The following is a 17,337-nucleotide window of genomic DNA, read 5'->3' as shown; positions in this document are numbered from 1 at the left end:
CACTGGGCAAGCAACATACCATGAGGGACTCTTAATCCTACTTACAAAGGACGCTATCAATCCCCCTAATTATAGAATCCCCTACAACTACCACTTGTCTTTTTGCTCCAGAGAATAGGTGTTGTTTAAAATTTATGATCAGAATCATATCTTCAGAGTTAAAAGATAAATCCAAATTTTGCAGATCTTGAACTTATTGAAATCATGGGATTGACTGTGCAAATGCCTGCTCTTTCAGACACTTTATTAGCTGCCTAAAACCAAGATTGGTTTCTTTAGCAATATGAAGCAACTGGCAGTCAAAAATACAGAAAATTGAAGGCGAGGCAAGAGGGTTAAGCTAGTCAAAATGACAATTTATCACTTTACTTTAAAATGTTTGAAGTATTGAACAGTGCACAAACTTCACCCAAAAGTATGGGTGAATTATTCGAAGACTTAAGGTGGAATTTTCCCATCCCGCCTTCCTCGGGAATCGTAGCAGGTGGGACAGGACCATGCAAAAGGTCCGTTGACCTCGGACGGGATTTTCCGGTCTTGGGGTGAGTGCGGCCAAAAAATCCTGCCAGCAGACTTGCCGATTTCCATAGATACCTCATCGCCTGAAAATACTGAACAAGAAGTGGACGCTGAAATGACAATGGCACTACAAGATATTGCTGATTCCTTCTGTTGAAGTGACAGAAGAAACCTACTCTGAAGACATTGCCCCATGGCCAAAATCTGAATGTGATAGAATATTTCATACTAAATAAACCAGAAAACATAGGTAATATGGGAAATTTAAAAGTTAAAAAGCAGTGATCAATTTGGGCATTTTTGTGGCTTCAGCCTTGGCGTTCTGTGGGGCGAGGGTGGGTGGGTCAGGAGGGATGTGAGCTTGGGGGGGGGCGGGGAGCATGGGAATAAAGGTGAGCACAGGGCCCCACAAACTGTAAATCTATCTCTGGCTCCAGGCTGCAGCCTATTAACTCAGGTGCAGCTGCTGAATTTATATGTTGGGATAGTGAAGTGTTCTATAGTAATTGGGCCTTCTTTTGTTGAAATCCTTTTGATTTGACATTGATATCTCCAAAGAGACTGAAGCAAACTGGACATCAAGAAGAACTACCTAAATTATTTAAGCGACGGAAACATAAAACTTTCAAGATAATAGTTATTACTTTTGCCAAAATCGCCACCCTTGTAGAAGTGGAAGGCACTTACACTAATAGGACAAGTCCTCCGGAATTATTGTGTTTGCAAATAATAGCCTATGATCTTTTAGATTACAGCTGTGGTGTGGAAAATTGGAGCTTTTTCACTACAACAGAGAAGAATAAGGATCTAGCAGGGTTTTTTCTAAGAATCCTGACAGGTTAGAAGAGGATAAATAACAGGGCGTTTATGTTGTTGGCTAGTTGGTGATAAAGGACACAGACTGAAGATTATCACTCAAGGAACCAAAGTGGAAATGTGATTTCTATGGTTCTGTGAGCCCTGAGGCAGTTTAGGCTGCCTATCTCAAACCAGAAATATGACATCTGAAACAAAGCAAAATGGACCAGCCACTGTAAATCTGAAATAAAAACAGAAATTGCTGGAAGCCCTCAGTAGATTAGATAGCAGCTGTGGATAGAGAAACAGGAATAACCTTTGGGTCTGACGAAAGGTGGATTGACCTGAGGTGATTTGATCTGTTTTGTTACCTTCAAGCAGACGCTGCCTGCTCTGCTAAGCGTTTCTAGTATTTTCTGTTTCTTTTTCAGAAATTCAATCCAATGCATGGACCCAGTCATGTAGCAAAACAATCATAATACTGCCCAATCCACCTGGGAATTTGCAAGCAAAATCAAAGAATCCAACTCCAGGCCTGGGCGGCATGGTGGCACAGTGATTAGCACTGCTGCCTCACAGTGCCAGGGACCCGGCTTTGATTGCCGGCTTGGGTCACTGTCTGCGTGGAGCTTGCACATTCTCCCTGTGTCTGCGCAGATTTCCTCCGGGTGCTCCGATTTCCTCCCACAGTCCAAAGAACAGGCTGGTTAGGCGCAATGGCCGTGCTAAATTCTCCCTCAGTGTACCCGAACAGGCGCCACAGCAACTTCATTGCAGAGTCATGTAAGCCTACTTGTGACACTAATAAATACATTTAAACTGAAGACTTAAACCTCTAAAATTTGAGGGATTTCTCGACCTGCCTCTGGCAAAACTCCTATTGCAACCTCAGTGCCTCCTGTAAATGTAATACTCTCACTTACCATTCCTTTTGGGTCATTAGTACACATGTTGAACAGCAAGAATGCCTTGAGGGACCCGATTAGATAAATTAGAACAATTGCCGCTGTTAACCTTCCTATTATCTTGCTTAATAATAATGTACTGTTGACTTCAGTTGTTGGAACTATTGAGAGTTTGCTCTAATTAGGTCTCCTTTGAGGGGTTATGAAGACAGTATTGCACTCTTTCCTCAACTCTGAAACTTGCTGACAGAAATCCATTATCACTAAAACAATTTGTATTTATTGTACCCATAATAGGACTAATTCAATAGCATTTCCAAAGAACAAAAGCATAATGGGCTGAATGACATCCTTTTGTGCTTTTTTAACTCATAAGTCCAAATTACACTACACCAGGATGATAGGGAGTGGGATAGCTTGATCTTGGTTTCAGATAAAGCTCGGCACAACATCATGGGCCGAAGGGCCTGTTCTGTGCTGTACTGTTTTATGTTCTATGTAAAATTAAAGGGCGTCTGCAGCAATGATTTGACACAGTTGACAAAGGTCATGTGGCTGAAAATTCTCAAGAGACTTGTTTAGCTCTGACTTACTTTCAATTGGTAAATTGTAAGTGTATCTATTTCATTTTGGTTTCTCGGTATGTGGTGTTTCTTGAACTGAAGTCTGTTTTCTACAGCAAGGATTTGGTAGTAGAAATTTCCATGTGCAAGGTTGTGTAAAGGTGCTTAATGCACGCACACACACATGGTGCAAGTTCTTTGCTGTTAGGCACATCTGAGAAATAAAGTTTATTTATTAGTAAAGTTCATTTATTAGTCACAAGTAAGGCTTACATTAACACTGCAATGAAGTTACTGTGAAATTCCGCTAGTTGCCACACTCCGGCACCTGTTCAGGTCAGTGCACCTAACCAGCACGCCTTTCAGACTGGGGGAGGACACCGGAGCACCCGGAGGAAACCCACGCAGACACGGGGAGAATGTGCAAACTCCACACAGTGACCCAAGCTGGGAATCGAACCCTGGTTCCTGGCGCTGTGAGGCAGCAGTGCTAACCACTGTAAGATTGTTGTGTGAATAAATAGCACATTCCAATGTGAACTTCCCTCATGGTAAACTAATTTTCCAAAATGTAAATCAAGGTACTTCAATGAAAGTTAATTTTTTTTGCATAATCAATTTTTATGTTCTCTGCGTCCTTACTTCTGTTCATTTTAAACTATTATCAGGCAAAGAAGGATATTATTTGAGTTTGGACCAACTGCTTGACATGGCAGTCCAAGTAGCTGAGGGGATGTCATATCTGGAATCCCAGAACTACATCCATCGGGATTTGGCTGCAAGAAATGTGCTTGTTGGAGATAATTGCATTTGCAAAATCGCTGACTTTGGACTAGCCAGAGTGGTAAAGGTAATGTTGCTTCCTTTTCATTTCACAAGTGCATAATACTAAATTTTCTCATGCTAGAATGAGGGCGCTAGTCTTGTTAATCTCCTCAGGATTAAACTGTAATGAACATGTGTAGACCAACACACCAGAAATGGCTAGAAATCGAATTAGGTTACGTTCAAGAATACTCATTAAAGTTGATCTTTGCGATCTGTTTCAAGTATAGATTCCACTTGGATCCTTTGTACCTTTTAGAATTCTGTGCTTGAATGAGAATGTGTGCGGATGAGAAAGGTCATTCATCCATCCAGCAATGTCCTACAGTCCGCTGTTTTTCATTTGCTGCATCAGGAATTTTTACCTAACCCCTGTGTAAAAATTAACTTTTGAGATGTATGAACCTTTGTCCCTTTGTATTACTCTTGGAGTTTAATTTAAAGTAATGTTACATTCTCTTAACTCTCTTATATATTTCCATAAGGCCATCTTTCCCGTTCTTCATTCGCTGGACTTAAATTGGGCATTTTTGTCCCATTCATTGCCCCATTGCAATCAGAACTGGACACAGCATCTGATTTGTGGTCTGACCACTGAACTGTACAATTTGACCTCAAATATCCCCTGATCATCAATTCTATTAAGACTCCTTTTTGCCTCGTTCATCTTAGAAATTTGTTATTTCTGTCCTTCAATTAATGGAGTATAGTGTCACCAACAATTATTTTTATGCAGTCCTTCACATTTGCCTGTATCAGTTTTCATCTGGGGTAAGTCCCCAGTCCAACGCCGGCATCTCCACATCAGTTTTCATCTGACATTGTTCTGACCACTCAAACATTTTGTTTAACCTGTTCTCTCAATTTTGTTCTGTTTCTTTGAATTTCAGTACCCCTCCCATTTCTATCCTTTAGGTTTAACCATGTTTCTAATATTCCATGCACATAGTAAGTTATGATGTGGAGATGCCGGCTTTGGACTGGGGTAGGCACAGTAAGCCGTCTCACAACATCAGGTTAAAGTCCAACAGGTTTATTTGGAATCACGAGCTTTCGGAGCGCTGCTCCTTCATCATCTAATGAAGGAGCAGTGCTCCAAAATAAGTAGGGATTCCTACTTATTGATCATCTTTCTATCATATTAACTGTCCTAGTTGGGATTAATTTGCCACTCTGCCCTCCCTCCAAACCACCTTGTTTAAATGATTTTAGTCTGCTACTCAATTTTTCCTGTAAATCTTTGTTCTTATTCAGTTTAAACATACTTGTTCTTTTCATACTGCAAATTTGACTGTAGGTTGACATCCATTCATTTCCACCCTCAATATTATCAGTGAATTCCATTCCTAGGCACTATAGTATACGAGAGTGCATTATTTTGGGCTTTGGCACAATTTCATACATATATCTCTTAATGTACCTTCTCCCTATGTTATTTACTCTTGTATAAACCATCATCACAGCCATGTCACTGTCAGTATCCCTTGTAGCCTTTCACAATGTGAACCGCTCCAGTGACTGGTAGACACTTAGGCCTTGTCTTTGTGATGCATGTGGTTAACTACTTTCCTGAGCAAAGAATCCCCTATAATCTCTCTTTCTGTGACCTGCAACCTTCATTTTTGTCAAAGTTATCCCCCTCTGTGTCCTTGCTGCCTTTTACTTTGTGAATTTATTTCATTCTGTAGCATTTGATAGTGCCTGGTATTTGTTATCGCAACACTACTCTTGTCTTTCTACAATGAATTTGACAGATGCAGGAATAGAGGGAGAGCACTGCATAGAGGCAAAAGGTCTTTAGTTTAGAAAGACATCATATGTCGACACAGTCTTAGTGGGCCGAAGGGCCTGTTCCTCTGCTGTGCTGTGCTGTTCTTTCTTCTTCTTTCTTTGTTCTTGAATAATCTAGAAGCCATGGAACAGATAGCTGAATCCTGGTTTTCATCTGGACTGTGCACAAAAGATTGTGCGATACAGAAGAGATCCAATGAACCCACCACTCTTCAAAAAAGAACGAAACAAGCTGCTGTACACTGTCATACCTCCTGGTCAATGTCTTCAACGTTGCTGTTTTAAACAGGATTATAATTGATCATCTTGGAGTATCTGTTTTGAGCATTTTTGATAGTATCACAATGCTATTATTTTTACTGATTATTTTATTTAATTGACGGACTCACCTTTGGGAATCTATTCACAAGTGTGAACAATGAGCTGACCAGTTGGAAATGCAGCCCCTAGTGCAGTACTACGGGGATCATGAAGCTTAATTAGAAGGTACAAGGTGTCTGTGTTCCAGTGGCATATTAGCATCTAAAGATCAAGGTGGATATCAACAATAAACTAGACATATTTTCTAACACTTGGTCTTGTATGCTGTGGCATTTCAAGTGCTGATCTAAATGCCTTTTAAAGGTTGTGAGCTTTCCCACCTCGATCATCCTTTCAGGCAGAGTTCTAGATTCCCATCACCTTCTGGGTGGAAAGGTTCTTCCTCAAATCTCCTCTAAATCTTTTGCCCCTTACCTAAAATATATGACCCCTGGATATTGACCCCTCTACTAAAGTGAAAAGTTTCTTCCTATCTATGCAATCTATATTCCTCATAATTATGTACATCTCAATCATTGAAATCATAGAAACCCTACAGTACAGAAAGAGGCCATTTGGCCCATCGAGTCTGCACCGACCACAATCCCACCCAGGCCCTACCCCCCGTATCCCTACATATTTACCCACTAATCCCTCTAACTTACGCATCCCAGGACACTAAGGGCAATTTTTAGCATGGCCAATCAACCTAACCCGCACATCTTTGGACTGTGGGAGGAAACAGGAGCACCCGGAGGATCAATTAGGTCCCCCCACCCCCATTCAGCCTCCTCTGCTCTATGGAAAACAACCCCAGCGAAACCAGTCTCTCTTCATAGTACTCCAGCTCAGGCAACATCCTGGTGAATCTCCTCTGCACCCTTTCTAGTGTAATCACGTCCTTCCTATAGTGTGGCGACCAGAACTGCACACAGTACCCTAACTGTGGCCTAACGAGTGTTTTATACAGCTCCATCATAACATCCGTTCTCTTATATTCTATGCCTTGGCTAATAAAGGCAAGTATCCCATATGCCGCCTTAACCACTTTATCTACTTGTCCTGCTGCTTTCAGGGATCTTACCCCAAGGTCCCTCTGGCCCTCTGTAATTCCTAGACTATATTCCAATTATGACGTTAGTGTCAGTTATTGGGATAAAATGTCCACTCTTGTTCATTTGTAATGTTGTGTTGTTTGCAGGAGGATTTCTATGTGTCACAATCAGCTGTATTTCCATATAAATGGACGGCCCCAGAAGCAATTGAATTTGGATGTTTCTCTGTGAAATCTGACGTGTGGTCTTTTGGCATTCTTCTTTATGAAATCGTCACTCATGGAAAAACACCTTATCCAGGTAGTCTTTCCATTTTGTTGTACAGTATCTGCATACTGAAAAACACTGGGGGAAAAAAAATCCTTTCAGATCAATCCTTTTAACATAGATCACTTTGCCACAGGTATGGAGAACAGAGAAGTAGTCAGCATGGTTTCTAAAGATTACCGGATGCCTTGTCCTGACAAATGTCCTGGAAAATTGTATGAAATAATGCTTCGGTGCTGGAACAGCATAGCACAAAATCGCCCATCGTTTAAGGCATTAGTACAATCACTGGTGCCCCTCAACCATTATGAAGGTGATATCTGTTTTTCTACCAACATGAAACACTGTGTTAAGACTGGAAATGAAAAGTTCCTTTAAAATTCCTCACTTTGTAAAAATACTGAGTGGGAATGGAAAATTGGCTTTAAATATCCTAATGCCGAGCCCAATATCCAAGGCTCATAGACTTATGGTTAGACTTTTATGGTACCATTGCCATTTTATATGACAACTTAACAAGTTTCTTAAAGCCAATGTTTCAAATCTAGATGACCCTTCATCAGCGCACTGACTCAAAACGTTGGCTCTATTCTCTCCCCACAGATGCTGTCAGACCTGCTGAGATTTTCCAGCATTTTCTGTTTTTGCTTCAGATTCCAGCATCCACAATATTTTGCTTTTAAACAAGTTCTTGCAGGCAAAATTCACATGGTTCATATTTATAAAACTCTTGAAAGTAACATTCTCTTTATCTAATCATTGCTACTAAGTAGCACTTGGGCAAACATAAAGAAAGTTTCTCCTTAAAGGAATATTTGTGGGGTGAAGGAGTACACTTTTTTCTTTGAGTAAAGTTTACTAAATTGTTATTGTTACAATGGGAGTTTAGTCAACAAACATACAGCATTGATGTAAGGTAAAGACCAACCATTTTAAAAGCTCCAACCAATTACAAGGCCCAACTTATTGTTTAAGATACATTACAAATACACTTTATTTGGCTGCATTAGAGGCAGCAGTGCACTCTACTCCCCAGATGTTCAGCTGTCATTTTCCTTCCTCTGCTGAGATGAGCCTCCTGACAGAGGTGAGAATTCCAGGATGACAGCTATTAAACTGGATTTAAATATTGGAAATTGACTGGGATAAGGGAATCAGAGGGCACACCCCGCCAATTTGGCATCTGCAAAGGAGTCAATATCAGCCCCAGTACAGTTTTATATCATGTGTTTGCTTTTATTCATGTTTTGCCAATCTAAAATCTATATGAGTGAATGTATGTATATGAATGTGGGTGTCAGTAAGTGAATGTGCAAGCAGTTGTTTCCAGGTAAGTGTATATATTGAAAATGTGTTCATGCATTTTTGGGTGTGTGTCTCCTTGGTCTGACATTTTTCCTTCTATTGAACATTTTGCTTTCTTTCATCCCTCTCACCTCTGACTTAAAATCCTTGTTCTCTCCCACCCACCACGAACCATAATAACATTTCTCCACACTATCGTTACTGTTGGTCTCAGCCTCTGAACCAAGTGACTTCTCATCCTCAATGAGTTCAACTTTCAGTTTAACTCACCTTGTTCTCTCTCTTGCCCATGAGACTGACCTCCTGATTGCTTGACACTATTTCTACTAAACTGTTGTTTGACCAGCCTCACTTCCTGACTCCCAGGTTAACGAATATTAGAAATGATTCTCTCGGCCAAGATACAGTTCCATTCTCCTTCAACACTGCCAATGTTTCCTCTCTTCCCCCCCCCAAAACCCTTTGGTACCTCCACACTTACAAACTACCATCCCATCAGCATCCTTTATTTCTCCTTCAAAATCCCCTTTAAAATCCATGGCCAACTTTCCCAGAACTCTTGAAATCTTACAATCAGGATTCTTCACTGCCGCAATACCAAAATGGCTCTTAGCAAAGTCATAAATGACATCCAATGTGACTGTGATAGTGATAAACAATCCCTTTTCACCCTCTTTAACCTGCCTGCAGCCTTTCACACGGTTAGTCACACCATCCTCCCCCAACACCTTTCCGTTGTTATCCAGCTACATGGGACTGCATTCACCTGCTTCCATTCTTGTCTATCCAGGTGTCCAAAGGATCATTTGCAAAGACTTTTTTTGCTGCTCCCAGATCATTACCTCTGGTGCCTCCCTCCCCATTACCCTTGGTGTCTCCCACACCGATTACCTTTGGTGCCTCCCGCCCCATTACCCCTGGTGCCTCCCTCCCCATTACCCCTGGGGCCTCCCTCCCCATTACCCCTGGTGTCTCCCTCCTCATTACTCTTGGTGTCTCCCTCCCCATTACCCCTGGTGTCTCCCTCCCCATTACTCTTGCTGTCTCCCTCCCCATTACCCCTGGTGTCTCCCAATGGTCTTTCCTTGGCCCCTTCCTATTTCTCATCACCATGCTGCCACTCAGTGACATCATCTAAAAGTACAGTTTTGATTTTCACAAGAATGCTGACAATATCCAACTCTATTTCACCACCACCTCTCTCAATGCAATCCCCCAACTTTCCACAGCCGTGTAAATTGTCACACTTTGTTTGACACCCAGTACTGGATGAACGGAAATTTATTCCAATTATATGTTCGGAAGATGGAATCCATTAACTTTGGTCCCTGCTACAAACTTAGCTCCCTAGCTAACAATTTCAGCCCTCTCCCTGGCAATTGTCTGGGATTGTACACAATCCCCTGCCCTGTCCCCGTAACCCCACACATTTCCCATGGCTAATGGAACATTAAGGGGCAATTTAGCATGGCCAACCCACCTAACCTGCACATCTTTGGACTGTGGGAGGAAACCAGAGCACCTGGGGGCAACCCATGGAGACATGGGGAGAACGTGCAGAATCTGCACAGTCACCCAAGGGCAGAATTGAACCCAGGTCCCTGGAGCTATGAGGCAGCAGTGCTAACCACAGTGCCACCGTGCCACCCTGCTATGAAGTGCCTTGGGGAATTGTACTGTGTTACAGGTGCTATATAAAAGCAAGTTACTGTTCACCTAAATAACATCACTAAAGCTACAAGTTTTAATTTTCATGCACACTAAAATCAAAAATCGATGCAAGACTGGGAGCAGTGTCCTTTCTGACTTGGTGGTTCAGCCAGTAACATAAGGTCTTCCTTATTTTTCAAATGGTTTTAATCTGTTTTGTTTAAGGTGGTTTTACAACTTCTTAAAAATATTGATGTTAATATATTCAAACTACTCAAATTGCAAATCATGAATATCTTAGAATATAAACAGTGTCAGATATTGTTTGCTTGGAAATAGTCCAATAATCTTAGAGTCCTGAAGCAAATGTTTGCAAGAAAAGTGTTGATCTTTCAAAGTATTTTAGCACCTTAGATAGTCTATCAAATAGCATTCAATTATTTAATATTGAAAAGTCATCTAATTAAAATGTTAACTATCTCTCTCTCCCTCTCTCAACAGATGCTGCCTGACCTGTTAAGTATTTCCTGTATTTTCTGCTTTTATTTTGAATTTACAGCAGTGGCTGCCTTTATATTTAATTTTAATTTATGCTATTTCTTTTCTGTTCATCAAAAAATCCCAGTGTGATTTCCAACCAATGAGGGTAAATTTTGTTATGTTATTAATTGGATTAACAATTCTAATTTACACAGAAGCTGTTTCTAAAACACTTTTTTTAAGTTTATTTATTAGTGTCACAAGTAGGCTTAAATTAACACTGCAATGAAATTACTGTAAAAATCCCCTAGTCGCCACACTCCAGCACTTGTTCGGGTACACTGAGGGAGAATTTAGCATGGCCAATGCACCTAACCAGCAGGTCTTTCGGACAGTGGGAGAAACCAGAGCACCTGGAGGGAATCCATGCAGATACAGGGAGAACATGCAGACTCCGCACAGACAGTGACCCAAGCCGGGAATGAAACATAGGTCTACGATGCTGTGAGGCAGCAGTGCTAACCACTGCCACCATGCAACTGAGCCACTGTGAGGGCTCCATCGGAGAGTCAGTGCAGACTCAATGGGCCAAATGTCCTCCTTCTGCACTGTCGGGATTCTATAGCATTTCTGAATTTTGGAATTTTCTGGATTCTAAGATAACATTAGAATGCCCAACCACAAGTGTGTTAATCAGATATAAATGTGTATCTGAGATATAAGGCATGCCAAAACAAGTGTTAAGCCACAAAAGTGCACATTACCAAATCCATTCATTTGAAAATATGATCTGATGCACTAACAGATGTGTCCAGAATAAAATTGATCATTGCAACAGCAGAGCAATGCATGCCTGTTCTTTAAGGTTTGTATATCCCAATGCGCTCAGTATGTGCTTGAAGGCACTTGTAGTTCATAGAATCCCTAAAGTGCAGAAGGAGGCCATTCGGCCCATTGAGTCTGCACCGACAACAATCCCACCCAGGTCCTATCCCCGTAACCCCACATATTTACCCCGCTATTCCTTCTAACCTACGCATTCTGGGACAGTAAGGGGCAATTTAACATGGCCAATCACCTAACCCTCACATCTTTGGACTGTGGGAGGAAACCGGAGCACCCAGAGGAAATCCACGTAGACACGGGGAGAGCGTGCAAACTCGACACAGACAGTGACCCGAGGCCAAGTTATCTCAGGATCTCCCTCAGTTTTGGTCCAGTTGCCAGTGGCTGAAAAGCAGAGTTGCCAGTCCAGGATATGGAGCCGAAACAGCAGACAGACAAGAGCAGAAACACAACGAAGTCTGAAGCTACCACTTAACATCCCGGCTTAGCCACATGTCCTGCTGGTTTTCCTGCACTCCGGACACATCTGTCAGTCAGTTACAAAGGATCATGAGTTACACTTGCCTTCATTTACCTATGCACAAACATCCTGTGTCCACTCTGAACTTGCAGCTAAAGATATTTTCTAAGCTTAAAAGAGCACTTTGGATACATCGTCCTACCCCTGTTGTTTAGCGGCATTGACTCAGTGGACCCAGGGCTGTTGTAGTACCACGGTTGACAAGCCTGAGTTGTGGGGCTTGCTAGGGAAAGAAAATCCAGACAAACGATGTTTCCGGGTATTGGGAGTTCTAGACTGGAGAAATTACAATATGGTGCTTTGAGTATTACTGCACTTGTCCAAGAAAGTACCCATATAACTTACTTCCATTCACTATTATTATTGCCCAATAATCCCTTGACAGAATATACAAACATGACCGGCAGTGATTTAAGAAAATGGTTTGTAATTCTCCTCTCTACTTCCTTCCCTATGAGGAATTAAACCCCTTTGAGGCTCTGCAATGTCATTTTTTTATTCATTCGTGGGACATGGGTTTCGCTGGCTGGCCATCATTTATTGCCCATCCATGGTTGCTCTTGAGAAGGTGGTGGTGAGCTGCCTTCTTGAATCGCTGCAGTCCCATGTCAATTGCTCCAACATTGATGCCAATACTATCAACTGACTTGTTCCAACGTTCTGAAATTCCCTCCTAAACCTCTTTAACCCCCTTTCCTCCATTAAGCATGTTCATAAAACATAATCCTTTTTCCAGAGTTTTAGTAGACCACCGGAATGTGGCTTGGTTTCTATTTTTTTTCTTGTAATGGGATGTCCCTCATTAGGAAAGTGCTATGTGGTGATTTTTTAAAATTCTTTCATGGGATGTGAGCTTCACTGGCAAGGCCAGCATTTATTGTCCATCCGGAATTATTGTTGAGAGGGTGGTGATGAGCTGTTTTCTAACTGAGTGGCTCGCTAGGCCATTTCAGAGGACAGTTAAGAGTCAACCACATTGCCGTGGGTGTGGGACCACATGCAGACCAGACCAGTTAAGGAGGGCAGATTGTGTTCCCGAAAGGATATTAAGTGAACCAGATGGGTGCTCAGGACAACCCGGTAGTTTCATAATTGCCATTGCTGAGAGTTGCTTTTTGTTCCAGATTTATTTATTGATTGAATATTAAATTCCACCGGCTGCACTCAACTTGAACTGGCGTCTCCAGGGAATTAGTCTGAGCCTCTGGATCAGTCACCTTACCACTACGCTACTCTCCCCCTGCGATTGTCTGGTGTGATCTAGCTCAGTGATACCAACATGCAGCCAGTCATGTCCTTGTGCGTAGGGGAGGCGGTGGCCTAGTGGTATTATCGCTAGACCATTAATCCAGAAACTCAGCTAATATTCTGGAGACAGCAGATGGTGGAATTTGAATTCAATTTTTTTTAAAAATCTGGAATTAAGAATGTACTGATGACCATGAAGCATTGTCGATTATAGGAAAAACCCATCTGGTTCACTAATGTCCTTTAGGGAAGGAAATCTGCCATCTTTACCCCTGGTCTGGCCTACATGTGACTCCAGAGCCACAGCAATGTGGTTGATTCCCAACTGCCCTTGGGCAACCAGGCATGGGCAGTAAATGTTGGCCAGACAGTGATGCCCATGTCCCACGAATAACTAAAAAAAGCTTTTTTTTTCAAAATGGAACAATCTGTACAATATTTATTCATTTTCGATTTCTAGATGCTGTAATCTAAATGCTTAATTGAACATGTTAGAATATCTTCTGTACCATCTTTTATTGATTTTCTTAATGCAGCAGAATTCACTTTGAATGAATCATTACTGCGTTGTATACCTCATAAACAGATTTAGGTCTGTCAATAGTATTTAGCAATAAAGTATATAATTAAGTAAATGTACATAAAGCTTCAATTCAGGATAAATGTTCTAAGAGTGTAAGGTTTTGTATGTTTTGGTAATTTCTGTAATAAAGGTATGTTTAATTTCCATACAGTGACTGATTCTAATGGAATTAATGTTACCATTATAAAAGAAAGCTTTTTAATTTGGAAGTCATAGAAACACTACAGTACAGTGCAGAAGGAGGCCATTCGGCCCATCAGGTCTGCACCAACAACAATCCCACCCTATCCCCAGCACCCCACATATTTACCCTGCTAATCCCTCTAACCTACACATCCCGGGACACTAAGGGGCAATTTAACATGGCCAATCAATCTAAACGCACATCCTTGGACTGTGGAAACCGGAGCACCCGGGGGAAACCCACGGAAACACGGGGAGAATGTGCAAACTCCGCACAGCCAATGACCCAAGCCGGGAATCGAACCCAGGACCCTGGAGCTGTGAGACAGCAGTGCTAACCACTGTGCCACCATGCTGCCCCATGGCGGGGGGGCGGGGGGGGTGGGGGGGGGGAATTCTCCCATCCCGCCTGCCACAAGAATTCTGCCCATGGTGTAGTAGACTAATAAAGGTGGTTGCCAATTTCATAGCTTCAACCAGAAATCGATTTTGTTTGAGAGGGTACTTTTTTTTTCTTTATTCATTCGTGGGACATGGGCATCGCTGGCTGGCTAGCATTTATTGGGTAGAAGGAGCACCTGAAGAAGGAGTGACATTCCAATAGCTTGTGTTACCAAATAAACCTGTTGGACTTTAACCTGGTGTTGTGAGACTTTTTGCTCTGCCTACCACAGTCCAATGCCAGCACCTCCACATCACAGCATTTATTGCCCATCCTTGGTTGCCTTTGTTCAGAGGGCAGTTGAGAGTCAACCACGTTGCAGTGGCTCTGGAGTCACATGTAGGTCAGACCAGGTGAGGACAACAGATTTCCTTCCTTAAAGGAAGGAACCAGATGGATTTTTCTGACAATCAAATTCAGTAGATCCTTAATTCCAGATGCTTTTTATTGAATTCAAATTCCACCATTGGCCGTGGCGGGATTCAAACCAAGGTCCCCAGAACATTAGCTGAGTTTTTGGATTAATAGTCTGGCAATAATACCACTAGGCCATCGCCTCCCCTACTGAATGATTTTACCTTCTTGATCAGTCTCACGTGCAGTATCTTATTAATTTAGTTCTGAAAATTAAGTTGGGTGTGATGGACAAAATGGTTTCTTTCGGTACTCTAATTTCTGACACATATTCCTCGAGCTTGTGTATAAATGCCTCTACAGCTTTGCCAATTCCTTACGATGTGAGCTCTTCCAGCCCAACTTGCCAAGTTGTTCCCTTTACAGTTTGGCTGTGACCTCTTTTGCATTATTCATTTCCTCAGCTGTGTCTTCATTGGCAGAACCTTCAATCACTTCTATTTAAGAATTAGGAATTAACAGCAATCCCACAGTCAAAAGGTTGCGTTTAATGGACGTGATTCACCCTGGAGTCATGTTACTCGTGGAATCCTCCAAATATTGGGCCCAGGTCCATGACTGTTCACTGTTTTTATTACTGAACCGGGCAGTGGAGTTGAGAGTACGGCCAGTACATTTACAAGATAACCACTTAAACCATCTGAGATGGGGCAGTTTTGCAGAGCAGCCTCCTGCCATGCGCAGAGCAGCCAGTTCAATGGAGATGGCCTCTCTGTGCCAAAATGGGGGGGGGGTCATCAGAGCCAGAGGTCTTCAAGACCATAAGGTGTAAGAGCAGAAGTAGGCCATTTGGTCCATCGAGTCTGCTCCGCCATTCAATGAGATTGTGACTGGTTTAATATGATAATCCTCAACTCCACTTTCCCACCTTACCCCCATTGCCCTTGATTCCCTTACTGATTAAAAATCTGTCAATCTCAGCCTTGAACATAATTAACGATCCAGCCTCTACAGCCCTCTGGTAAAAAAAAATCCACAGGTTCACTGCCCTCTCTGCCTTACTTAGGGGTCCTAGACTCTCCCACAAGGGGAAACAACCTCTCAGCATCTACCCTGTCAAGCCCCCTGCGAAACCTATCTGTCTTCATAAGGTCACCAGTTCACCTCTCATTCCTTTAACCTCCAATGAGTACAGGCCCAGCTTACTCAACTTCTCCTCATAAGAAAATCCCTCCGTACCCGGGATCAACCTAGTCAACTTTCTCTGGACTGCCTCCAATGCCAGTGTATCTTTCCTTAGATAAGGAGACCAAAACTGTTCACAGTATCCCAGGTGTGGCCTAACTAATGCATTGTATAGTTTTAGCAAGACTTTATTTTTACTCTATTTTTACTCCATTCCCTTTGAAATAAATGCCAACATTCTATGTGCCTGCTGAACTTGTGATCCCTCTGTGCTTTTTACAGACTTCCTTTATTTAAATAATGTTCAGCTCCTTTATTCTTCCTATCAAAGTGCATCACTTCACATTTTCCTGCATTAAATTACACCTAATAATTTTTTGCCATTCACTTAACCTGTCTATATCCCCCTGTCGACACTTTGGGCAGAATTTTCTGTATTTTGTTATTTGTTGGAGAAGGTGAGAAACGGGCATGCAACTCGCAGGCCGCACAGCCGGCTTTTCTCATCACATTTTGCAGCACTTTGTGCAGCAGAAATCTCCCGGCATGGTCCATACCACCAGGCTGGTGGGGTGGGTCCTAGTAGAGCTGGTGTTGATGCTCTACAGAGATTGGGGTGGTCTTTCCAAAAGGCATGCAGATCTGTGATTTAAAAGAATACACCCATAAAAATACACCCATCCCATGGATAAGAACTACCCCTACCCCCCCCACACAAGGGAAACCCCCCTCCCACATATAATGGGAATGTCCACAACATGCAGAAGGGTAACTCCCCCCCCCCCCCATCAGAGCTTCCCCAGAGGGGGTCCCATGACACTGTGCCGGGGGTAGTGTCTGGGCACTGCCTGGGCATTTCTGTCCCCCCTCCCCCTCCTCGGTGGCTATACTTCCTCGTATGGCCCCCAGCAGGTTCCCTTCACCTGGTTTGCCTTTTGCAAAAGCAATTGGAATGCTTGCCGGTGTGATGTCACGCCAGTGAAGGGGGTGTTCCAATGGATGGGGGGGTTTGGCGAGGGGGCACATAGCAGGGAAGCCCTTTAATTCTATTATAATTTATTGAAGAGGTTCCTGAACCTACTGGATGGAACCTCATGATGTCACTGACAAGGAGCAGGGAGATTCTGAACATGAGAACTTGCCAGCAAGGTTCATGTTTTTGGAGTCTTGTGAGATTCGCTCAAGGCGAACACAGGCACAAAATTGCTGTCTTTGTGTCATCATTAGTACTTGCCTACCCACCTATTTTTGTGTCATCCACAAACTTGGCAATAGTACTTTCACTTCCCTCGTCCAAGTCATTAATATATATTGTAAATAATTGTGGCCCCAGCACTGATCCCTGTAACATTCCACTAGTTACAAGTTGCAATAGTGAAAATATCCTTCTTATCCCAACTCTCTGCCTTCTATTGGTTAGCCAATCCTCTGTCCATGCTAATATACTACCCCCAATACCATGGGTTCTTATCCTATTCAACAGCCTTTTGTGCAGTAGTTTTCGGAAATCCAAATATA

General features: G+C 42.5%; 1 protein-coding gene across 1 annotated transcript in view; it reads left to right on the top strand.

The window, feature by feature from the left end:
• The window catches only part of LOC144508553 (protein-tyrosine kinase 6-like), a 42,607-nt gene extending 28,806 nt beyond the window's left edge, over positions 1-13,801 (top strand). The window contains exons 6-9 of the mRNA XM_078236598.1: positions 3,454-3,635; positions 6,903-7,056; positions 7,160-7,336; positions 10,480-13,801. Of these exons, the coding sequence (XP_078092724.1) occupies positions 3,454-3,635; positions 6,903-7,056; positions 7,160-7,336; positions 10,480-10,490 (524 nt within the window). The 3' untranslated portion in view covers positions 10,491-13,801. The remainder of the gene's footprint in view (positions 1-3,453; positions 3,636-6,902; positions 7,057-7,159; positions 7,337-10,479) is intronic.
• Positions 13,802-17,337: the final 3,536 nt, after the last annotated feature.

The sequence above is a fragment of the Mustelus asterias genome, chromosome 20 (genome assembly GCF_964213995.1).
Source record: "Mustelus asterias chromosome 20, sMusAst1.hap1.1, whole genome shotgun sequence".
Lineage (NCBI taxonomy): Eukaryota > Metazoa > Chordata > Chondrichthyes > Carcharhiniformes > Triakidae > Mustelus > Mustelus asterias.
The sequence above is the reverse complement of the archived record's forward strand: the minus strand, read 5'-3'. Positions and strand labels throughout refer to the sequence as shown.